Source organism: Triticum aestivum, chromosome 1B (assembly GCF_018294505.1).
Source record: "Triticum aestivum cultivar Chinese Spring chromosome 1B, IWGSC CS RefSeq v2.1, whole genome shotgun sequence".
NCBI lineage: Eukaryota > Viridiplantae > Streptophyta > Magnoliopsida > Poales > Poaceae > Triticum > Triticum aestivum.
The window spans coordinates 290,344,190-290,367,048 of NC_057795.1; the positions used below are offsets into that span (position 1 = coordinate 290,344,190).

Genomic DNA, 22,859 nt, shown 5'->3' on the forward strand with positions numbered 1-22,859 from the left:
GCTGGAGAGTATATCTCTCAGCTGTTGCGTGGTTTTCTTGCGGAACAGGGAACCCTTGCCCAGTTCTCATGTCCTGGTGCTCATGCCCAGAATGGCGTTGCCGAACGTAAGCATCGTCATTTGCTTGAGACGGCTCGTGCGCTGATGATTGCTGCTTCTCTTCCTCCCCATTTTTGGGCTGAGGCTGTTTCTGCATCCACCTATCTCATCAACATTCAACCATCGCATGCTTTGCAGGGTGGTATTCCTCTGGAGTATCTCACTAGTCGCTCTCCTGACTACTCTGCTCTTTGGATGTTTGGATGCGTGTGCTATGTTCTCCTTGCCCCCCGAGAACGCACCAAACTGACTGCTCAATCGGTTGAGTGTGTTTTCCTTGGTTACAGTGATGAGCACAAGGGCTATCGATGTTGGGATCCCGTGGGTCGTCGCTTGCGTATCTCGCGTGATGTGACTTTTGACGAGTCTCGTTCCTACTACCCACGTCCTTCTTTCTCGAGTTTCTTTGTGGATGATCTCTCTTTCCTTCTCCTTCCTGATACACCCTGCTATGTGCCTCCTGTGTCATCTCTCCCTCCAGCACCTCTCATTCCTTCTCCTTCACCACCTACCCCATCTTCTCCATCCTTGTCCTCCACCTCTCCACCATCATCTCCCGTCCGTCGCTCTCTCTCACCATTCCCTCTCCACTATACTCGTCGGTCTCGTCCTGAAGAAGTCTCCCCTGACGCGCCTTCCACCTCTGGTGCACCTCTCCTCACGCCTCCCCCGGTTCACAACCTCCGGGCTCGGCCTCGCCCCCCGCCTGATCGCTACTCCCTTGATCGGTACGGTATCTCTGTTTTGACTGAGCCCACTTCCTATCGCACTGCCATGACTCAGCCTGAATGGCAGCTTGCGATGGCCGAGGAGCTTGCTGCCCTTGAGCGCTCTGGCACATGGGATCTGGTTCCCCTCCCTTCTGGTGTCCGTCCCATCACCTGCAAGTGGGTCTACAAGCTTAAGACTCGCTCCGATGGTTCTCTTGAGCGCTACAAAGCTCGTCTTGTGGCCCGTGGTTTTCAGCAGGAGCAGGGGCGCGATTACGATGAGACATTCGCTCCTGTGGCCCACATGACCACTGTCCGCACTCTTCTTGCTGTGGCTTCTGTTCGTCAGTGGTCTATCTCTCAACTTGATGTTCAGAACGCTTTTCTCAATGGCGAGTTGCGTGAGGAGGTTTATATGCAGCCACCCCCGGGGTACTATGCTCCTGATGGTATGGTCTGTAGACTTCGCCGCTCCCTATATGGTCTCAAACAGGCCCCTCGAGCCTGGTTTGAGCGCTTCGCATCTGTGGTGACCGCCGCTGGTTTCTTGCCCAGTGACCATGATCCTGCGCTGTTTGTTCACACGTCTCCTCGTGGTCGGACTCTTCTCCTTCTCTATGTTGATGACATGATCATCACAGGTGACGACTCGGAGTACATTGCCTTTGTTAAGGCTCGCCTTCGAGACCAGTTCCTCATGACTGACCTTGGTCCTCTTTGAAGGAAATATGCCCTAGAGGCAATAATAAAGTTATTATTTATTTCCTTATATCATGATAAATGTTTATTATTCATGCTAGAATTGTATTAACTGGAAACATAATACATGTGTGAATATATAGACAAACAGGGTGTCACTAGTATGCCTCTACTTGACTAGCTTGTTAATCAAAGATGGTTATGTTTCCTAACCATGGACAAAGAGTTGTTATTTGATTAACGGGATCACATCATTAGTTGAATGATCTGATTGACATGACCCATTCCGTTAGCTTAGCACCCGATCGTTTAGTATGTTGCTATTGCTTCCTTCATGACTTATACATGTTCCTATGACTATGAGATTATGCAACTCCCGTTTACCGGAGGAACACTTTGTGTGCTACCAAACGTCACAACATAACTGGGTGATTATAAAGGTGCTCTACAGGTGTCTCCAAAGGTACTTGTTGAGTTGGCGTATTTCGAGATTAGGATTTGTCACTCCGAATGTCGGAGAGGTATCTCTGGGCCCTCTCGGTAATGCACATCACTTAAGCCTTGCAAGCATTGCAACTAATGAGTCAGTTGTGAGATGATGTATTACGGAACGAGTAAAGAGACTTGCCGGTAACGAGATTGAACTAGGTATTGGATACCGTCGATCGAATCTCGGGCAAGTAACATACCGATGACAAAGGGAACAACGTATGTTGTTATGCGGTCTGACCGATAAAGATCTTCGTAGAATATGTAGGAACCAATATGGGCATCCAGGTCCCGCTATTGGTTATTGACCGGAGACGTGTCTCGGTTATGTCTACATTGTTCTCGAACCGTAGGGTCCGCACGCTTAAGGTTTCGATGTCAGTTTTATTATGAGTTTATGAGTTTTGATGTACCGAAGGAGTTCTGAGTCCCGGATGAGATCGGGGACATGACGAGGAGTCTCGAAATGGTCGAGACGTAAAGATCGATATATTGGACGACTATATTCGGAGTTCGGAAAGGTTCCGAGTGATTCGGGTATTTTTCGGAGTACCGGAGAGTTACGGGAATTCGCCGGGGAGAAGTATTGGGCCTTATTGGGCCCCGCGGGAAAGAGAGAGGGGCTGCCTAGGGCAGGCCGCGCGCCCCCCCATGGCCTAGTCCGAATTGGACTAGGGGGAGGGGCCGCACCCCCTCCTTCCTTCCCTTCTCTCTTCCCCTTCCTTGTCTCCTACTCCTAATACATGGAAGGACTCCTAGTTAGACTAGGAAAGGGCGAATCCTACTCCCGGTGGGAGTAGGACTCCCCTAGGGCGCGCCATAGAAGAGGGCCGGCCCTCCCCTCCTCCACTCCTTTATATACGGGGGTAGGGGGCACCCCATGGACACACAAGTTGATCATTGAGATCGTTCCTTAGCCGTGTTCGGTGCCCCCCTCCACAAGATTACACCTCGGTCATATCATAGCGGTGCTTAGGCGAAGCCCTGCGACAGTAGAACATCAAGATCATCACCACGCCGTCGTGCTGACGGAACTCCTCCCCGCGCCTCTACTGGATCGGAGATCGGGGAGCGTCATCGAGCTGTACGTGTGTCAAGAACTCGGAGGTGCCGGAGTAACGGTGCTTGGATCGGTTGGACCGGGAGGACGTACGACTACTTCCTCTATGTTGTGTTAATGCTTCCGCTTCGGTCTACGAGGGTACGTAGACAACACTCTCTCCTCTCGTTGCTATGCATCACCATGATCTTGCGTGTGCGTAGGAATTTTTTTTGAAATTACTACGTTCCCCAACACTCTTCGCTATTTTCTTGGGATTGAGATCTCCTCGACCCCTGATGGCTTCTACATCTCCCAAGAAAAATATATTCAGGATCTTCTTACTCGCGCTGCTCTTGGTGATGAGCGCACTGTTGTGACTCCTATGGAGCTCAATGTTCAGCTTCGTGGCTCTGATGGTGACCCTCTTCCTAATCCCACTCGCTATCGTCACCTCGTTGGCAGCCTTGTCTATCTGGCTGTTACGCGCCCTGACATCTCCTATCCTGTCCACATCCTGAGTCAGTTTGTTTCAGCCCCCACCTCTGTCCACTATAGTCACCTCCTCCGTGTTCTACGATATCTTCGTGGCACGATCTCTCAGCGACTTTTCTTTCCCCGCTCCAGCTCTCTTGAGCTCCAGGCCTACTCTGATGCTACCTGGACTAGTGATCCCTCTGATCGACGCTCGCTGTCTGCTTACTGTGTTTTTCTTGGTGGCTCTCTTATTGCCTGGAAGACAAAGAAGCAGACTGCAGTTTCTCGCTCGAGTACAGAGGCTGAGTTGCGAGCCATGGCTATGTTGACCGCTGAGGTGATTTGGTTACGGTGGTTACTTGAGGATTTTGGTGTGTCTGCTACTACCTCAACTCCTCTCCTGTCCGACAGTACCGGTGCTATCAGTATTGCGCGTGACCCGGTGAAGCATGAGCTCACCAAGCACATCGGTGTGGATGCCCACTTTGTGCGTGCTGCTGTGCAGGATCAGACTCTCGCTCTTCACTATGTGCCCTCTGAGTTACAGTTGGCTGACTTCTTCACGAAGGCACAGACTCGAGCGCAGCATGGGTTTTTTCTCTCCAAACTCAGTGTTGTTGATCCACCATGAGTTTGAGGGGGGGTGTTAGATGTGTATAGTTCATTGTGTACATCCCCATTGTATAAGGGGCTTGTCTGCACTTTACCACACCTGTATATGTACTTGCCTTTGGCCCTCAGTAAAGAGTTAGTTGCTCACTTATCCAACAGATTTCATCTCCCGTAGGCCTGCAGTGGCAACATTGTTCCAAGTTGAACTGCAGGTCCATATGTTCCCTTTTGCTAACTGTAATATTTCCCCTTTATCTTAGCCTTTTCCTATACTTGTGCCACTCAACCAATATAATGTACTTAAGGAAATGCTTGTTAGCTGTAAATATTTCTTATTTTTTCCTTAGTTTTTTTTAATATCAAGTGTTTTTTAATTGATCTATACGTGTTGAATGAGGTACAGAGTAGTCGCTACTCCCTCCGTTTCTAAATAGAAGCCCATCTAGAGATTTCAATACGAACTACATACGGATGTATATAGACATATTTTAGGGTGTACATTCAATCATTTTGCTCCGTAAGTAGTCCATAGTGGAATCCCTAAAAGGTCTTATACTTAGGAACGGAGGGAGTAATAAGTTAGTGTACATTTTAAAAATGTAACTATTTCCAATTATTAATGCATTTTTGCAATATTTCGCCAAAAAAATAGATAATAGCTTAATATCAAAACATGTTTGATAGCATTGTACGTACGCAATATAATGTCTTGATGCTTTCACTATTTTTTATTAAATAATAAGCTTATAGAATCAAATATCACATAATATAGATTTCTGATGTTTGGTTATGAAGTCTTTACACCTGTTGATGCAAGTTTGCATTACTTTGGTAGGGTAAGTACACCACATTTGACCTGCCATATCATGTTAGCATACTTAAGTCAGACTTTCTTTGTAAGAGATTTTGCAGTGTAGTAAGTTCCTATATATGTAATTCATACGTAATAGTCCACTGGCCTCATCTTGTGAAAGAACATCATGCTGAAATTCTGTTTTTTGTTCATACTTTTAGAATATTTCTGTATAGACTATATTCTTGACCACATCATCCTGATTGCTATCTTCATCATCTACCATTACCTGCCGTCCCTCCCTTTGTGTTACTCTTGAGAAGGCTACGTATAATTGTCCATGTGTGAAAACTTGTTTAGGTAGATATAGTCCTACCTTGTTCAGAGATTGGCCCTGGCTTTTGTTGATAGTCATAGCAAAGCAAACTGATGTAGGATATTGTCTCCTTTTTAGAACAAATGGCCATGCTGATTCAGTTGGTGACATGACTATTCTTTGAATATATACCTTTTCTCCCGATGTGTTCCGGTTACTATCCGTGCTTCGATGAATTTTCTTCCAAGTTGAATAATTATCATCCTTGTACCATTGCATAATCCAGCACTTTGGTTGATATTACGTAGTAGCATTACATGTATGCCAACTTTTAAGGCCCTCGACGATGTGAGGATCTATTGAATCCCTTTTATCTTCTGTTGTCGACGTATTAATCCTGTTTCATACCTTATTTCCAGTGTCATAGATGTACAATTGTGCCCACTGTGGTTTATCTTTACCTTCAGGCAGTACAGTACCTATTTTGTGGTAGTTTTTCTCATTCATTCTAAGAACATATGGTCCAATGCCATTGTTTATTTGTTTGTCTGCTTTTCCTCCCATTGTTGTGAAAGTAAACATGGAGTTGTACAATCTGATATTTTGCAAGCAGTTTTTTGACCTCTTTCCATTGTCTTTCCTTAGCAATTTCGCAAGGTAAGTTGGGGGATCTCTTAATGGTGGCAAATCAACTTTGCCATGTTGGCAGCATAGTCCAAAAGATGGCATGCTTTTCGCTCTACCTGAAGTTCTTTCTTTGTACCAGAAAATTGCACCGCATTGTTAACACTTGCATTTTGGTTTTCCGAAGTTCCAAATTTCCACATCAGTCCTCTTCGATTCCCTGTTAAAGTTTATGTATTTAGCATAAATTTAAATCTTAGTAATGTCTGGTGTTGTTGATAATATGTTAACTTGATAGAACTTGTAATTTTTTATATTTTGTTCTCATCGTTTTCGATGTAGTAGACATTTTATTACTTTTTTGTAGTACACGCACATAACAGAAAATATCAGGTCCACTAATCTCCAAATTTTAGATGCTGATTGTAATTTATTTTTTGCATACCTCATAGTTTTATCAGCCGGGCGAATCTCCTTCTTTTGTTGATGGTTCTGCAACCCTCTTGGTTTGCATTTTTCTTTTCCTATGTAGTCTTGCGTCTTTTGCTTTTTCTGTTGAGTTACTTTTCCTGCATAAACATAAATACTAATTATTAGAAGTGAGAGATTACGTTACGTCTGGCAAAAGGAATTTATTACTCCTCGTGTTAACTTTAAAATATATATATTTTGCCTTAGCTACAGTTCATTGATACTTGTAGCATTTTATTGTGATTTAGTAGGCCATTAGGCTACTCATAGTGGGGAGTATCATATACTAGTATCATGCATATGATACTAGTGTATGATACTACCTCCATAGTGCATAGTATCATAAAGTAGTATCATAGATTACCATATTTATTGCCATGCATGACACAAAAGTAGCATATCATTTAACATGATACGGTATCTACCTATGATACTCTGACCCTCTCTCTCTTCTTCAATTGTGTGCCACATAAGCATGTTTGATAGTCCCAAGGGAATGTTACCGGTTATATTACCCCCACTATGGCCAGCCTTACAAATTTGCCACGCTTGAAGATGAGGAAATGCATGGGCGGGTGGTCTTTATAATCACTAAGTTAGTGAAGGTAATTTTTCTCTATTTAGAAAGATTTTAGCACATAGATTGCATAGTTGATGTGTATAGCATAGGCACGGTACATAATGTTGCTTCCTGTATACTGTAATACCAACCATGCGTCATTAATCTTAAAGTTTAACATTTGAATTGAGAATGTAATTAATCCAAATGAATGATAACATGCATAAGAGAGAAACTATGTGAAGATTTTCTTACTTCACATGTATCAAAGGTTGTCCTTTTTGTATGTCTGCGGAGCCTGGCACATCTCCATGTATGATTGAAGACCTTCTGTTTCTCTCTCTTGAAGTGTCATTCTCCTTTCTGATCTTGCGATTTTGCTGATTGTCTGGGTTTGCATCAATAAGATAACAATTTAAAATATTGTTTTTCTCGTCGAAGCTAAAATCAATTAGGAACATTAAGTGCATAACTGGAGTTGATTTTTTTTATATTATACTATGATAGTAGATATCAAATATTCAAGATTAGTATCGGATCACCTTGTTGGATTGCATATTTGATTTGTTTAAACCATCTCGGTAGGTTTCTAACATTCCTTGGTATGCGGCCCACCTTTTCTTTTCATTGTGTATTCCTGCATAATGGAGAGTGCAAATATACAGCTAAAGTGAATGATATTATTAATATTGTTACAGAAAGTGGCAGACCTAGAAATTGTGGTTTGCTGAGGCAACAGATGACGATAAAGATCAATGTACTCGTTGTACAGGGGAGTACCCTGCCCCGGCACTTGAGACGTTGGTCATTCGCCCCATTTGTTACAGTGCTAGGTCTACCGTTGATTACATATCAGTGTTCAAGTATATGAAGATTCATAATTTTTATTACTTTTTACCTTTTAAAGTATATTTTTTGTCGTAGAATTAAAGGCGATCAATTTTCAAGACTAGTGATTTTGTAAAAAAAATTAATGATAAAGAGGATTTTATGTTCCAATCATCACGTGGTACATAAATACAGTATTTTTAGTAGAAGCTGACTGAAGCAATCTATACCTGATTAATGAGGTTTTCTTTTTGGACAAAATTAATGAGGTAGTGATGCAAAATATAATGGGAACCATCATCTGATCTACAAACTCCATGTGAATTCCATATTGCAGTGCCCTATGTTTGTTAATGGACTGAGCCCTATGGAAGCCGTCCCACAACCCCAAAATATAGTTGAGTAGTACGCTAGAATTAGATTGTAATTGAGGATTAATAGAGAGGGAGAAGAAATATACCCGAATTGAAAAGTTGTTTGACTATGTTGTCGTACGTCAAATTGAAATCGTATGTTCTGTCGATTTTGTTCGTGCTGCTGAGAACATATTGAGTTTTAGGTCTATTCTTGGCATGCCAGTTGTTTATATAGGCATGTCTTTTCTTTCTGTAACCTAGTTCTGTACGACTTAAGGTATTCTTTCACATGAGTTTTCGTATTGAATTCTAATCCAACGTGCTTGTAATTTGGGCCATCCTGGACTTATCAGCGTGGAAGTGTTGTTTCTGGCCCACATGATTAGGTTCAGTCACGTCAATCCTTAAGGTTTCCCTAGAAATCAACGTGGCATGCACCATCTCTCTCGCTCTATCTCTCAAACGCACACACTTCCACAAATCCATAACCTCTTAGGTCATAATCTATACTTTACCATGTCAGGACCCAACTGATGATAAACCAACAGTTCAGTTCATTTAAATCCCTAGCCTTTGGCGCGAAGCAACCCTGGCCGTCCATCGCCCATCCGACGCTCCATCTCCGCTCGTACCGCTTCGCGAGTAAGTGAGGCTCCGGATCGCGTCCAAGTGGCATCTAACGGCTACCAGCAACCCACGGGTCGCTGTTCATTTTCCGGCAACCATCTATAGCAATCCCCTGCTTTCGTTTTTCTTTTCTACTTTCACCAACTTGTAAGGCTATAAAGCCAGGGCTCCAGCTCGATCTAGGGCATGAAAGTTTGTTAGGGTTTCCCCCTTCCACCGCCAGTGTTCCTGGCTGGCCTTAGGTTCCTCCTGGATTGTGCTAAACTCTCTGAATTAAGCCTGTGAATCGTGCTAGTTCGAGTGAAATTCTTCTCTGTTTCTCTGAATATTGTTCTTCAGACTCCTCTAGGTCTGACAAGTGGTAATCAGAGCTTGGTTCCTCTCCTTGGCGGCGCGAGATCCGGTGCCGAAGTGGAGTTGGAGGCGCCATAAAATCCTCCATTTCTCACCGGTGTTGTTGGGCGGCGGCGGTTCCCCGGCGGCGACTGGTGGCGGCGTGAAATTCGGTACAGGTTTGGGCGCGGGAAAAGGTTGCAGAAACACATTGTTTCTGCGGTAAAATCCCTCCCTCCCTCCCAGATCCGGTGTACTTCCGGCGGCGCGGCGTTGGCGGCGGTGCAGGCGGCGGTAGGATCGAAGGCCAAGGTCGGGTTGCAGCCCCAGCTGTGGTAAAATTCCTCCCGTCGCCGGCTGATCACGCGCAGTGAGGTTACTAAGCTCCCTGCTAGTGTAAAAACCCTCCCTGCAGTCTTCGTGCTAGCATGACAGGCCCTGAAAATTCCTCCTCCACGGAGAACTTGGAGTTCCAATCATTGCAACTGGATGTCAAAACCCTGCAGCGAAACAGGGAAACTGACAGACAAGACTTCGAAGATTTCAGAGACCATGTTGCCACCAATTTTCAAACCTTGCAGAAAACCTTGGGCGAACTACAGGGCCCTTTGAACAGCTTCATTGCACGTTTTCCCAAACCCAGGGAAACTCCTCCCAACCCTCAAGATGTGGCACAGGGTAGTGGACAACAGCAAACTCCCCAAGGTCCAAATCATGCACCAGCCACGGTCCTCCAGACTCCTCCTACTGTTGGATCTGCCACGTTAGTGGACAAGAACACTGGAAAAGAGCTTAACTTGGATGGCAGCAACCGAGTCCCTTATAGGCACCCTCACTTTGCTGCAAGTAAACACCCAATTCCTGAAAACAGAGTTCACACTGCTGTTAACCAAGTGCAGAATGGTCAACAGGTGGTTCAGCTGGACATGGAGCAAGCTGAACAAATCCCACAACAGGAAGCTAGGGGTGAAGTTGGGCAGAGAGATCAGGGGCAAGACAACAGGAGACAACTAGCAATTGTAAAACCAGCCAAGTATAACATTCCTAAATTTGATGGTAGCAGTACAGATTCCTGGATACAAACCATTGAGCTGTATTTTGAAGCTGCTAGAACCCCTCTAGAGCAGAAAACAGAGATTGCAGTAACTTACCTTAAAGGCCCAACAATTGAATGGTGGAGAGGTACGGGCATTGTACCCAACACCCTGCCTTGGTATAGATTCTGTAGGCTCCTGGGTGATAGGTTTGCTGAAACATCTGCATGTGACAATGTTAGATCTTTCCATGCACTTACCCAAACATGTTCTGTCAATGATTACATCCTCAAGTTTGAGCAGGCCATGAACTTAATGAGAAGGGACAATCCAGCTCTACCCCAAGATTACTACAAGGCCAGTTTTATCTCTGGACTGAATGACAATATACAGCACCATGTACAATGTCATGAGCCTGCTGACTTACAAAAAGCAATTTGGCTTGCCAAAAGAATGGAACAAGCACAACCACAAAAAAGAACTACTGTTCCTACCTCTGTTTTCCGACAAGTGAGAAGGCGGGTGCAGTTTGACCCAGGAAAACCAGGACCCACCAACATAGCTACAGTAATACAACAAGCTAGACTAAAGGGCACCTGTTACAAATGTAAAGAGCCTTGGTTTCCAGGCCACAAAAAGGTGTGCAAATTGGCAAATCAAGCACAGATACAAGCACTTCAAGCTGCTTGCCCTGAGGATGCTGAGTTGGTTTACTATACTGAAGATCTGGATGAAGTTGATGTCCCTCCCCCTGTAGAAAGTGATGATACCCCCCTCCAGATATCTATGCATGCTCTGATGGGTATAAAATCCACAAAGAAGCTCAGTTTTACAGTGACAATCATGATAGGGGACACTCCAGCTACTGCACTCATTGATAGTGGCAGTACTGCTACATTCATTACCCCTAAGATTGCTCACCTAGCTAGATGTGCTCTCACTCCTACCAGAAAAAGAAAGGTGGTTGTGGCTAATGGAGATACTCTTTGGTCTGAATTCATTGCACTAGAATGCCCATTCTCTCTGCAAGGAACACAGTTCTCCACTGATCTCAGAGTACTACAGCTTCAGGGTTATGACGTTATCCTAGGGGCAGATTGGATGGCTTCTTTCAACCCAGTAGAATTGGACTTTGATGAAATGCAGGTGAAGATCACCTTGAAAACTGGTGAAAAGAAAATTTTTAAAGATGAAAGCTTACCATCTGTAGCTGTGCAAGAATTGGAAACTGTGGAGGAACTCTCTAAGGAACCTGTTTGTGGAGCTGTCTTAATTCTGAACAGAATTGCTGACACCTTAGTTCCTCCTCCTGTCCAGCAACTTTTGAACAAATACACACCAGTTTTCAGCACTCCATCTGATCTCCCTCCCAAGAGAACTGTGGATCATGCTATACCTTTTACTCCTGAAGCCAAGATTATAAACCAGAGACCTTACAGACTCCCACACCACCAGAAAGATGCTATGGAAACCATTATCAAGGATATGATCAAAAACAAAGTAATTAGGGACAACTCTAGCCCTTACTCCTCCCCTGCACTCCTTGTTAAAAAGAAGGACATGACTTGGAGATTGGTCAATGATTTCAGAAAAATCAACCAGCAAACTGTTAAGAACAAATACCCTATCCCTGTTATAGAAGATCTCCTGGATGAATTGAAAGGGGCAACAGTTTTCACTAAACTGGATTTAAGAAGTGGCTATCACCAAATCAGAATGCAGGAAGAAGATATTGGAAAAACTGCTTTCAGTACTCATTGTGGCCACTATGAGTATTTAGTAATGCCCTTTGGACTTACTAATTCCCCAGCTACCTTTCAGCAGCTAATGAACACAATTTTAGCACCTTACTTGAGAAAATTTGTGTTGGTTTTCTTTGATGACATCCTCATATACAGCAGAAACATGAAGGAACACTTGGTACATCTCCAACTAGTCCTTGAGGTCTTGCAGTCCCACCAACTATATGCTAAAATGAGCAAGTGTACCTTTGCTCAACCTCAAGTGGAGTACTTGGGCCATATCATAAGAGGTGATGGAGTAGCTACTGATCCTACCAAAATTGAGGCAATCTCCTAGTGGCCCACCCCAAAAAATGTAACTCAGTTGAGAAGCTTCCTTGGTCTCACTGGTTATTATAGGAGGTTCATTCAAAACTATGGGGTCATCTGCAAACCCTTGTTTCAGTCTTTGAAAAAGGACAATTTCAGATGGAAATCTGAACAACAAGAAGCTTTCAACACATTAAAACATAAGATGACCCAAGCTCCTGTCCTGGCCTTGCCTGATTTTTCTCAGCCTTTTATCCTAGAGACTGATGCCTGTGCTTATGGAATTGGTGCAGTGCTCATGCAGGGGGGCAGACCAATATCCTACTTCAGCAAAACCATTGGCCCTAAAGCTGCTGCCTTTTCAACATATGATAAAGAGGCCATGGCCATAATTGAAGCTTTAAAACATTGGAAACATTATTTTGCTGCCTCCTCATTGATCATAAGAACTGATCAGCAGAGTTTGAAATATATACAAGAACAAAAGCTTACTGAAGGGATCCAGCACAAGTTACTAGTAAAGCTATTGGGCTACAACTTCAAGATTGAGTACAAACAAGGAAAGAACAATAAAGTTGTTGATGCTCTCTCTAGAGTGAAATACAGATTACAATCCTTGATTGCTTCTCAAGTGAAACCTGCCTGGATATCCGAGGTCATTTCCAGTTATGCCCAGGATCAAAGGTGCAAGGACCTTTTAGCCCAACTGGCTACCTCTGCAACTGCTGTCCCTAACTATGCCCTCCAACAGGGAATTCTGAGATACAAGAACAGAATTGTAATAGGCAATGATTCCTTCCTCAGAACCCAGTTAGTGTCTGCCTTACACAATTCTGAACTTGGGGGCCATTCTGGACACAGAGCCACCTACCAGAGAGTTAAACTCCTCTTTCACTGGCCTGGCATGAAGCAGTTCATTGTGGATTATATCAAGCAATGCCCCACATGCCAAATCAACAAACCAGAACACTGCAAGTATCCGGGGCTGCTGCAACCTCTCCATGTCCCTGACTTTGCTTGGTGTCACATTAGCATGGACTTTGTCGAAGGCCTACCAACTTCTCAAAACAAGAACATGATTTTAGTTGTTGTGGACAGGTTCACCAAATATGGGCACTTTATACCAATGCAGCACCCCATCACTGTTAGTACTGTGGCCAAGGCATTCACAGATAACATCTTCAAGTTACATGGTCTACCCTCAGTTATAGTTACTAACAGAGATGCCATTTTCACCAGTAACCTTTGGCAAACACTCTTCAAGAAACTGGGTGTTAAGCTGCACATGAGCACTTCCTACCACCCGTAATCTGACGACCAAACTGAAAGGGTCAACCAATGTTTGGAAAATTATTTGAGGTGCATGGCCTTCCTACAACCTAAGAAGTGGATGAACTGGCTCTCTCTCGCTGAATGGTGGTATAACACTAGTTACCATATAGCTCTGCAAATTACTCCCTTCCAAGCACTGTATAGTAGACCTCCAAACATGATCTCTGAAGCAGCCCTTTACCATACTGAACAAGTACAAGAATTTTCTTCAGTACTCACTGCAGAACAAACAGCAGCTCAGATCAAGACAAATCTATTGAAGGCTCAAACTCGAATGAAACACTATGCAGATAAAAAGAGATCTGAAAGAACTCTAGAAGTGGGTGACATGGTGTATCTCAAGCTCCAGCCTTACAGACACACTACGCTGAGTGTCCATCGATGTCTCAAACTCCACTCCAAGTATTATGGCCCTTTCCGAATACAAGAGAAAATTGTCCTAGTGGCTTACAAACTGCTGTTACCGGAGGACTGCAAATTGCATCCCACATTCCATGTCAGCCAACTGAAAAAGCACTTGGGGCCACAGGCCATCCCACACCCCAAACTCCCACTCATCAATGCAGACGACACAATTCTTCTGGAACCTGAGCGGCTCCTAGAGAGAAAACTCATCCCCAGAACTCAGGGTGATATCCAAATACCAGTGGTGCGCTGGCTCATCAAATGGTGTAACATGGAGGAGAAGGATGCTACTTGGGAGGATGCAACGTTTATCCAAAAGGTTTTCCCTGCATTTCAGCCCCGAGGACTGGTCTGAAGTCGATCGGGGGGAGTTGTCAGGACCCAACTGATGATAAACCAATAGTTCAGTTCATTTAAATCCCTAGCCTTTGGCGTGAAGCAACCCTGGCCGTCCATCGCCCATCCGACGCTCCATCTCCGCTCGTACCGCTTCGCGAGTAAGTGAGGCTCCGGATCGCGTCCAAGTGGCATCTAACGGCTACCAGCAACCCACGGGTCGCTGTTCACTTTCCGGCAACCATCTACAACAATCCCCTGCTTTCGTTTTTCTTTTCTACTTTCACCAACTTGTAAGGCTATAAAGCCAGGGCTCCAGCTCGATCTAGGGCATGAAAATTTGTTAGGGTTTCCCCCTTCCGCCGCCAGTGTTCCTGGCTGGCCTTAGGTTCCTCCTGGATTGTGCTAAACTCTCTGAATTAAGCCTGTGAATCGTGCTAGTTCGAGTGAAATTCTCCCCTGTTTCTCTGAATATTGTTCTTCAGACTCCTCTGGGTCTGACATACCAGGGCATCTTGTGCGTCACCGTGCGGTGTGTGTTGATGATGTACAAGATTTCTACTCTGCCGAGCATCCAATCCAGCACCCATCTAGAAGTTTTATAGAAGAAGGTTTTCCTTTAGTCTGTTTTATAGTGATTTAATTTATTCTCTTGTTTATATATCAATTTTTTATTTGATTTTGACAGGTGATATCTTATTTGTGACATGAAGAGTAAGAGAGCCACATGTCAATCATAAGGAGGTGTTTTTGGGAACGTTTATATGTTCCAATCATGCTATGTATCTTCTACAATTTTATTGACAATTGGTCTTTATGCTTGTTTCAGATGGAGCTGCTGGCATTATGACAGGAAACCACTATTAGCATCTGAGGTTGATCAAACATGGAAGCCATCTATGTATATTTATCTATATCTGTTTGTACATAATGAAACTTGTGAGCTAACACCTGAAATATTTTTAGATTAGCACTGCCTACAGTATAATCTAAGTATTAATGATCCATTAATAGGTCTGATCTATAACAATAGGTCTGATCTATAATATGAACACTATCTGATGCACCATATACGTTTCTCTATATTGTAGAGAGCAACATTCATGGCATTAGCCTTCTGTAGATGGGTGAAAAGTATGAAGAACCTGACACCATTAAGACATGAAGCCACACCTATAGGATTCTACATAATCAACCTTCTGAGGTAACATGTCAAATATTTTTAGATGAGGACTGCATAGAGCATAATTGAACCATCATTGATCCAGTAATTGGTATGATTTATAATTTCGTTCAGATAGAACTTACTTGATGTTGCCTGATTGCTCAATGGAGCTGTCTTGTGGCCGCTGGAGGAAGACAACTCCAAAGTGCTAATTCTGAAGTTGATCTCGAAGTTTGAGTCGCTGGAGGAAGATGATGTGGGAGGAAGATGATGTAGAAGTTGTAACTTAAAATCTTTGGACAATGAACCTATGAGGTCATGGGGAAGGTTTATATGGACGGTTAAGTTTCTCATGTTTGCACGATGGAAAAAAGTTTTTTTGGATCCCGTCTGGACACATTCTATTTGGAGAGAGATATGATAGTTTTGGTTTGTTTAGGCACATTAGAACTTTTTTTTTCTGGGATGGCCTCATGGTTGTAGTTTTCTTGAGAAAAGCTGATGGCATGGTCCATCCTGTATGTGTGTGATGGCCCAACCTATATGTTTTTATTGTTTAATGATGCATGATGCATGCGTGTTTCTGATCCCTAACGGGATGGTCCATCCTATTGGGGTTGTGGTTGGATCATGAAAATCAACGTGAAGTCATCAGACGATATGGACCCACCTCATTTACAAAGATCCAATGGTTGGACTTATCTTTATCCTGGTCCACCTGGTTTATAAAGATCTAATGGTTGGACTTTGTTGTCTCACGGCATGGACCCACCTGGTTTACAAAGATCTAATGGTTGGACTTTTTGTCTCACAGAACTAAAGGGCGGATCTTTCTAATTATTGTGGGATTTACTAAGCTAATTATCTTTATTCTGATGACCACATCAAGTACTTTTTATATATAAATAGATGTCTAACTAATGTTCAACAAAGATTATGAACTAACCATATTCACTATAACATTTAGGTCTCACTTTACTCATATCAACGGCATAATCAACTAGCGAGCAATAATAAGATATCTCGGATGACAACACTTTTTCAAAACAATCATGATACAATATGACATAATGGTATCTCGCTGGCCCTTTCTAAAACCACAAAACATAAATGCAGAGCACCTCTGAAGTTCAAGCACTAGCTAGGCATTGTAATTCATGGCAAAAGAGATCCAATCACACTCATACTCAACATCAACTATAAACAAAGCATATAAGTGACAATAGTGCTCTCCAGCTGGTGCTTTAATGAGAAGATGATGACTTAACAATAAAAGTAAATAGATAAGCCCTTCGCAGAGGGAAGAAGGGATTTGCAGAGGTGCCAGAGCTCGAAGCTTTTAAAACAGAGATGAATACAATTTTGTGAGGTATGCATTCATTGTCAACATAACAACCGAGAGATCACACTATCTTCCATGCTATACACATTATAGGCGGTTCCCAAATAGAATGGTAAAGTTTTCACCCCCCCTCCACCAACAAACACAAGACATAGCTAGCCAAATCCACGGATGCCCTCCATACCAACAACAATCCGAGGGAGTTTTGTTTCATTATTATATTTTGATTTTGATCTTTGATCATAGGACTAGGCATCCCAATTACCAGCCACCCTCTCGTGAATGAAAAGTGAATAAACACTCATCGCCAGAGTAACCCACCTAGCATGGGAGATACTAACAGCCCCCAGTTGCTACATGAGTGATTTGGGCATACAAAACAGATTATTATTTGAAGATTTAGACTTTGGCACATGCAAATTTACTTGGAATGGCAGGTAAATACCACATATAGGTAGGTATGGTGGACTCATATGGAACAACTTTGGGTTTAAGGAAGTGGATGCACAAGCTGTATTCCCGCTTAGTACAGGTGAAGGCTAACAAATAGATTGAGAAGCACCAACTAGAGAGCGACAACGGTCATAAACATGCATTGAGATTAATCAACATTCACTACAGGAATCAGGCACTTTGCCGTCTGCCATGGCTTACGGCAAAGGCATGCCTGGAAGATGGCAAAGGCCTTTGCCGTCCGTCAGCTGACGGCAACAGGTCCGGCTGAATAGGAAACGGCGAATGGCTCTTTGCCGTGTGCTGATGGACGACAAAGATGAAATAGTCTTTGCCGTCCGCCAGCAGACGGCAAAGGACCTGGATGACACGTGGCAGCTTATGGCCGTTAGGGGGTTAACGGTGCACTTTGCCGTCTGCCAGCGGACGACAAACTAACCAAATAGGCCAGCCCCCAGGTGCCCCCAGGTTGCATAGGTAGCTGCCACATGGCAGCTTTGCTGTCTGCTGGCTAATGGCAAAGCTCTTTGCCGTCTGCCAGCGGACGACAAAGAGCCTATTTTCCCTGTTTTTCCATTTTTTCTTAAATTCATTCAATTTCAACACACAAGTTTCAACACACAAATTTCAACACACAAAATTTCACAGAAGACATATCCAACACACAAGTTTCATCATATATACATACATAACCAACACATAGTTCCATCCATATATGTTCACCCAACACCTATCCATCCATCCATATAACAAGTTCCACATTGTTCATCGAAACAAAAGAAAAGCAGAAAGGGAAAAGAAGCACTCCATCCATGCAAGCTTTCGTGAAGTAAATGAAATCTGCAAAATGGGAAACAAGAAAGTTAGAAGAAGAAGACTAGAAGAAGAAGAAGAAGAAGAAGAAGAAGAAAATGAAGAAGAAAAAGAAGAAGAAGAAGAATAAGAAGTAAGCATACTTAGGTAAAATGGAGCTAACCTAGCTAATTATGCCATTTTGAGTGAACTAAGCATATTATGCCATTTTTGATATAAAGCAGCTAAGTATATGTCTTGATTGAGCTAACCTAGGTAACTACGCATATTAGAGCTAACTTAGAGCTAAGTTAGGTCATTTTGGAGAAGAAGAAGAAGAAGAAGACTAGAAGAAGAAGAAGAAGAAGAAGAAGAAGACTAGAAGAAGAAGAAGAAGAAGAAGACTAGAAGAAGAAGAATAAGAAGGTTTTTACCCTTTTCCTTCTCATTCTTCTTTTATTCTTTCTTTTTCTTCTCTTTCTTCTTCTATTCTTTCTTTTTCTCCTCTTCCTTCTTTTTCTTCTTCTTATTCCTTATTTGTGTCATTTTAGAGCTTACATAGGTAATTGTGCCATTTTTAGCTAACTAAGCTTATTATGTAAATTTGGTGGAAAATACGGTATGTATAGGTCATTTTTGTGCTAACATAACTAATTATGCCATTTTTGAGCTAACGTAGGTAAAATGGATCATTTTGGTGCTAACCAGCTAAAATGGATCATATTGGCGCTAACATAGGTAAACTCCATTTCGGAGGAAACAAAGCTAAGTATAGATCATATTTGGAGATCTGACATACATGACATAGTTCACTCCTCCTTCTTATCCTTCTCCTTCATCATCCTGATGCGCCTAGAGCGGCGAGGCAGTGGGATGTAGTCTTCTAACACAATTGGCATGGTGATATCTCCCGACCGTGGGATCGCTGGCGCCACCACCATCGCGAGGTCATTATAAGGCACCACCACCATCGCGAGGCCATCTTCAAGCAGCACCATCGCTAGGTCATCCTCGGCCACCACCATCTCTTGCCCATCGTCAGCCACCACCATCGCTTGGCCATCGTCAGCCACCACCATCGCGAGGTCATCGTCAGACAGAATAAGCTGCACCTCCTCATCCCCACTCTGCTCCTCTTCTTCCCCACTTCATTCCGGATCATCCTCACTGCTGCTTTCGCTGTAGCCAGACTCGCTGCTGCTTTTGCTGTAGCCAGAGTCGTTGCCGCTGCTTCGATTGCCTGACCAAATGCAACAAAGTTTTCTTAACAATCAGTGTGAGACAAAGCCAAATGGAGAGGAAGAAGAGGTAAAGCGTACTGGCATCATCGTCGTCCTGGTAGCGCATGCGGCACATAGTCGTGTTTAACATCTTCACGGTGAGCATGGCGTCGACGTCGTACCTGAAGACAAGGAAGTACCCGTGCCGCAGGTCGTAGGCACGGTAGAACTGCTCCCAGCCACGACACAAGTACATATGGCCGTACCTGATCACCACCTCCACGTCCCAATGCCTGCGAAGCCCGTTGCCGGCCCGTCGCAGCTTCACACTCTTTGGCCAATGGTCGTCCAACATCTTCATAAAAGTTTCAGGAAGCCTCTGCAGCGTGGGTCAAGGAGTGTTGTAGAAAACAATAGAGTTATCATAAAGAGATGGATGAAGGGGAGATCTCTCCTTTTATATACCTGCCTCCTAGAGGAATTCTCGAGTATGATAGTGAAGAACTCGAAAGCATCCAACTCATACTCCACTGTGGTAGAGCGTAGCCTGCGGTGGCAGCCTCCCCCCATCTCTGATAATCAAGAACATCAACAACACTTCATTAATTTTGTAGGTTAGTTGGCAATGGCAATTGGCACCCTTCAAAAAATGATAGGATCCTAAAACTTAGCTTTCCAATATAAATCAAAAAATGCTTCACACACGATGGTGTGCCTCTACTAAGTTGTGCATTCAGATCTAGTGAGTTGTGTTGTGGAACGTAGTGATTTCAAAAAAATTCCTACGCACACACAAGATCATGGTGATGACATAGCAACGAGAGGGGAGAGTTTTGTCCACGTACTCTCGTAGACCGAAAGCGGAAGCGTTATGACAACGCGGTTGATGTAGTCGTATGTCTTCACGATCCGACCGATCCAAGCACAGAATGTACGACACCTCCGAGTTCAGCACACGTTCAGCTCGATAACGATCCCCGGGCTCCGATCCAGCAAAGCTTCGGGGATGAGTTCCGTCAGCACGACGGCGTGGTGACGATGATGATGTTCTACCAGCACAGGGCTTCGCCTAAACTCCGCGATGATATGACTGAGGTGGAATATGGTGGAGGGGGCACCGCACACGGCTAAGGAACGATCCGTAGATCAACTTGTGTGTCCTAGGGTGCCCCCCGCCCCCGTATATAAAGGAGCAAGGGGGGTGGCCGGCCGGCCCTAGAGGGCGCGCCAGGAGGAGGAGTCCTCCTCCTAGTAGGAGTAGGACTCCCCCTTTCCTACTCCTACTAGGAGGGGGAAAGGAAGGGGGAGAGGGAGAGGGAAAGAGGGGGGCACCGCCCCCCCTCCTAGTCCAATTCGGACCAGAGGGGGAGGGGGCGCGTGGCCCATGCTGGCTGCCCCTCTCTCTCTCCACTAAGGCCCATAGGGCCCATTACTTCTCTCGGGGGGGGGATGGTTCCGGTAACCCTCCGGCACTCCGGTTTTCTCCGAAAACGTCCGGAACACTTCTGGTGTCCGAATATAGTCGTCCAATATATCAATCTTTATGCCTCGACCATTTCGAGACTCCTCGTCATGTCCGTGATCACATCCGGGACTCCGAACAAACTTCGGTACATCAAAACTTATAAACTCATAATAAAACTGTCATCATAACGTTAAGCGTGCGGACCCTACGGGTTCGAGAACTATGTAGACATGACCTAGAACTATTCTCGGTCAATAACCAATAGCGGAACCTAGATGCCCATATTGGTTCCTACATATTCTATGAAGATCTTTATCGGTCAAACCGCATAACAACATACGTTGTTCCCTTTGTCATCGGTATGTTACTTGCCCAAGATTCAATCGTCGGTATCCAATACCTAGTTCAATCTCATTACCGGCAAGTCTCTTTACTCATTATGTAATTCATAATTCCATAACTAACTCATTAGTTACATTGCTTGCAAGGCTTATAGTGATGTGCATTACCGAGAGGGCCCAGAGATACCTCTCCGACAATCGGAGTGACAAAACCTAATCTCGAAATACGCCAACCCAACATCTACCTTTGGAGACACCTGTAGTACTCCTTTATAATCACCCAGTTACGTTGTGACGTTTGGTAGTACCCAAAGTGTTCCTCCGGTAAATGGGAGTTGCATAATCTCATAGTTTCAGGAACATGTATAAGTCATGAGAAAGCAATAGCAATATACTAAACGATCAAGTGCTAGGCTAACGGAATGGGTCATGTTAATCACATCATTCTCCTAATGATGTGATCCCATTAATCAAATTACAACACATGTCTATGGTTAGGAAACATAACCATCTTTGATTAATGAGCTAGTCAAGTAGAGGCATACTAGTGACTATATGTTTGTCTATGTATTCACACATGTATCATGTTTCCGGTTAATACAATTCTAGCATGAATAATAAACATTTATCATGATATGAGGAAATAAATAATAACTTTATTATTGCCTCTAGGGCATATTTCCTTCAGTCTCCCACTTGCACTAGAGTCAATAATCTAGATTACATAGTAATGATTCTATCACCCATGGAGTCTTGGTGCTGATCATGTTTTGCTCGTGAGAGAAGCTTAGTCAACGGGTCTTCAACATTCAGATCCGTATGTATCTTGCAAATCTCTATGTCTCCCACTTGGACTTGGTCCTGGATGGAATTGAAGCGTCTCTTGATGTGCTTGGTCCTCTTGTCAAATCTGGATTCCTTTGCCAAGGCAATTGCACTAGTATTGTCACAGAAGATCTTCATTGGTCCCGATGCACTAGTATGACACCTAGATCGGAAATGAACTCCTTCATCCAGACTCCTTCATTCGCTGCTTCCGAAGCAGCTATGTACTCCGCTTCACATGTAGATCCCGCCACGACGCTTTGTTTAGAACTGCACCAACTTACAGCTCCACCGTTTAATAAAAACACGTATCCGGTTTGCGATTTAGAATCGTCCGGATCAGTGTCAAAGCTTGCATCGACGTAACCATTTACGGCTAGCTCTTTGTCACCTCCATATACGAGAAACATATCCTTAGTCCTTTTCAGGTATTTCAGGATGTTCTTGACCGCTGTCCAGTGATCCACTCCTGGATTACTTTGGTACCTTCCTGCCAAGCTTATTGCTAAGCATACGTCAGGTCTGGTACACAACATTGCATACATGATAGAGCCTATGGCTGAAGCATAGGGAACATCTTTCATTTTCTCTCTATCTTCTGCTGTGGTCGGACATTGAGTTTGACTCAACTTCACACCTTGTAGCACGGGCAAGAACCCTTTCTTTGCCTGATCCATTTTGAACTTTTTCAAAATTTTATCAAGGTATGTGCTTTGTGAAAGTCCTATTAAGTGTCTTGATCTATCTCTATAAATCTTGATGCCCAATATGTAAGCAGCTTCACCAAGGTCTTTCATTGAATTTTTTTTATTCAAGTATCCTTTATGCTATCCAGAAATTCTATATCATTTCCAATTAATAATATGTCATCTACATATAATATCAGAAATGCTACAGAGCTCCCACTCACTTTCTTGTAAATACAGGCTTCTCCAAAAGTCTGCATAAAACCATATGCTTTGATCACACTATCAAAGCGTTTATTCCAACTCCGAGATGCTTGCACCAGTCCATAAATGGATCGCTGGAGCTTGCACACTTTGTTAGCACCTTTTGGATCAACAAA

At 43.7% G+C, this 22,859-nt stretch overlaps 1 protein-coding gene across 1 annotated transcript; it reads left to right on the plus strand.

Annotated features, from left to right (window-relative positions):
* Nucleotides 1-3,299: 3,299 nt before the first annotated feature.
* Nucleotides 3,300-12,145, plus strand: LOC123078276 (uncharacterized). Its single transcript, XM_044500731.1, has 2 exons — nucleotides 3,300-6,934; nucleotides 7,587-12,145. Exon 2 carries the CDS (start codon nucleotides 9,461-9,463, stop codon nucleotides 12,143-12,145), a length of 2,685 nt encoding a protein of 894 aa, XP_044356666.1. The 5' UTR covers nucleotides 3,300-6,934; nucleotides 7,587-9,460.
* The last annotated feature ends 10,714 nt before the right edge of the window (nucleotides 12,146-22,859 follow it).